Source organism: Pundamilia nyererei, unplaced genomic scaffold (assembly GCF_000239375.1).
Source record: "Pundamilia nyererei isolate P.nyererei 1_Seehausen unplaced genomic scaffold, PunNye1.0 scaffold00237, whole genome shotgun sequence".
Classification (NCBI taxonomy): Eukaryota; Metazoa; Chordata; class Actinopteri; order Cichliformes; family Cichlidae; genus Pundamilia; species Pundamilia nyererei.
In genome coordinates this window covers 358,667-361,115 of record NW_005187638.1, presented here as the reverse complement: position 1 = coordinate 361,115, position 2,449 = coordinate 358,667, and the positions used below count along the sequence as shown (strand labels likewise).

At 35.0% G+C, this 2,449-nt stretch overlaps 1 gene segment (V, D, J or C); it reads right to left on the bottom strand.

The window, feature by feature from the left end:
- Window positions 1-1,175: 1,175 nt before the first annotated feature.
- LOC106456454 (Ig kappa chain V region K29-213-like) lies at window positions 1,176-1,933 on the bottom strand. The segment is given in 2 exon segments: window positions 1,176-1,549; window positions 1,640-1,933. Coding segments are annotated over 2 exon segments (441 nt in total).
- Between the last annotated feature and the right edge of the window lie 516 nt (window positions 1,934-2,449).

Below are 2,449 nucleotides of genomic sequence, written 5' to 3'. Positions count from 1 at the left end.
AAATGTGCTGCTCTGGAATTAAGTGACCCTTGAATCAAATTTGAATCAGAATACTTTATTAATCCCTAAGGAAATTGTGTAGGCTACTGACTACCTTTTCCTGGTACATGAATATCACCCTGAAAATAATATTTACATTAATACTTTACAACAACCTTGCAGTAATTTACAGAAATGTTAATTAAAAAGGAATGGGTTGTTAGCATGACAGGAAAGAAAGTAGGGGAATTATGTGGGCACCCATGTAATCACACCCCTGGTGCAGTAATGTCCATTTTAAACATAATTACTTTGATAACTTGGGCTTTTTTAAAGACAGCACATAAGATTGTAAATAAAACAGAAAAAAAAGCAACCGACAGTCATGACCAGACTACAGTAGGAATCTTGCAGCTTGGATGTGTATGCAAGTGTATATGTAAAGAACTAGAGCATAATTTCAACACGTAAAAGCGTATTATCTATAAGATGAAAAAAATCCTCTACTGTAGATTGTTTCATACCAAGCAAGAGTAAGTAGATCTAATCCAGCCCAAAAGCTTTGATGGCTGTGTAGATCTGCTGCTTCTCTGCTGCCTTTGCATCCTTTTTGTTGCAAATATCAGCTTCCATCACGGCAAAGACAACAGCAGAAAACATCTGTGTGTCCTTAATCTGGCAAATGTAAATGGAACATATTCAAAAATGTAAAAATGCTTATTAACCTTTAATATTTATTTTTAATTTTCATATTTGTGAGAGTAATCGTAGCATTTAATACTTCACCTGTTGTCTTTTCTGATCACTAAGGTTTTTCTGCAGGACAGGAGCTTGATCATAGTACAGAAAGACAACAAGTTAATATCAAATTAAGAATCTTTTATTTTGTTTATAGTGAACTGTGAGTAACTTCAATTACCTTTGTGATCACTGTTGTTGGTTTTTTTGGTTAAGTAAATGAGGACAGCAGTAACAATGAGATTTATACCCATGACAGCACAAAGCACAAAAACAACTGTACTGGCTGTCTGTGATGATGCACTGCTTTCTGCAACAATAGTAAAAGTGAGAAAACAAAATTAGAGTTGCCTAATGGTAAGATTACAGTAGTTATGAAATAAAAAATTGGATTAATTACTGGTACTTAAATATAAATATTATCTGATTTATGTATATTATATGTCTTGATTTAAAAATCAGGCACAGATACCTTGAACATCCAGTGTAGTTCCATTTCCAAATAATATCTCCCCACATGTGGCCACAGCACAGTAGTAAGTCCCAGCATCAGAGGAGCCGACGTTCTTAGAGAAGCGATAAACACATCCATCCTGAGGGTCAGATCTTTTCTCACATTGATCAGTTCTGTTTCCATGAGTGTAGATGATGTTTGGAAGAGATTTATTAGATCCATCTCTGAACCAGAAAACATTATTAACTCCTGAACATGTGTTTTTCTCAGAATTTGTCAGAACTGAACACTGAAGAGTTGCTGTGTCTCCTGGACGGAGTGGATTTGATTCTGTCGGCTGCTGTACAACAATATAGTTTGATGTCCTTTCAGTGTTTCCTGTGTAATACAAAAATATAATACAAATAAATTATTCACCACATTCTCAGAGGCATTTAATCATTTTGTAAAAGTTGGTCAGTTCATTACCTTTTACTAACAAATATGTCCCACTCCATTCAAGTTTAATCCAGGTGTCTATTCCACAGTGATACATTCCCTCATCCTCTTGGGCTACATTCCAAATGGTCAGGTTGCTAAAATCTTTACTGTTATGTGCAGAAAATCTTGACTGAAAAAACTCTGAAGAAGGTTTTCCAGAAAGTGACACTAATAATTTAAGAGTATCCCCGACTCTCTGCTTGTACCACTGAACCTTTCTGCTGCCGAGCTCTTCATTTGGTAAAACACATGTTAATGTTGCTGTTTCACCAACATGGACTGGTTTCACTGGAACCAGAGAATCTGCGGTAAAAGAAAACGTTCAGTTTTTATGTTATTATCTCTCTTATTATCTCTATGTCTATCTATATATGAATCTATTCCACATAAATAATACGTTCAGTTTGGTCAGATAAAACAAAAACAAACAGAAACAAATCCCCCCTTACTTCCTCGATGAAGAAAAAGCAATGTAATCCATAAGACGACCATCTTGAGAATGCACCTTAGGCTTTTTCAGTAAGTTAAGAAAGGGAAATGAGCACACTGGGTTAGACCATAAAATGCGTCTGATTGGTTAACACAGAAAACACTTAAAATAAACTTCCTGTGACACCAATATCATCTTGATCTTTTTCTAAAACAAATGATCTTTTTTCATTTCCTGTTACAATGTTTGTTCACTTCCTTTTTTTTGACTCTGTATGTATGGTTTAATATCTACTGCAAAAACTGCCTAAAACACCACAAGTTCTGCAGTTCAGGGAAATGTTAAGTTGAGGGACCATAACATTTTGT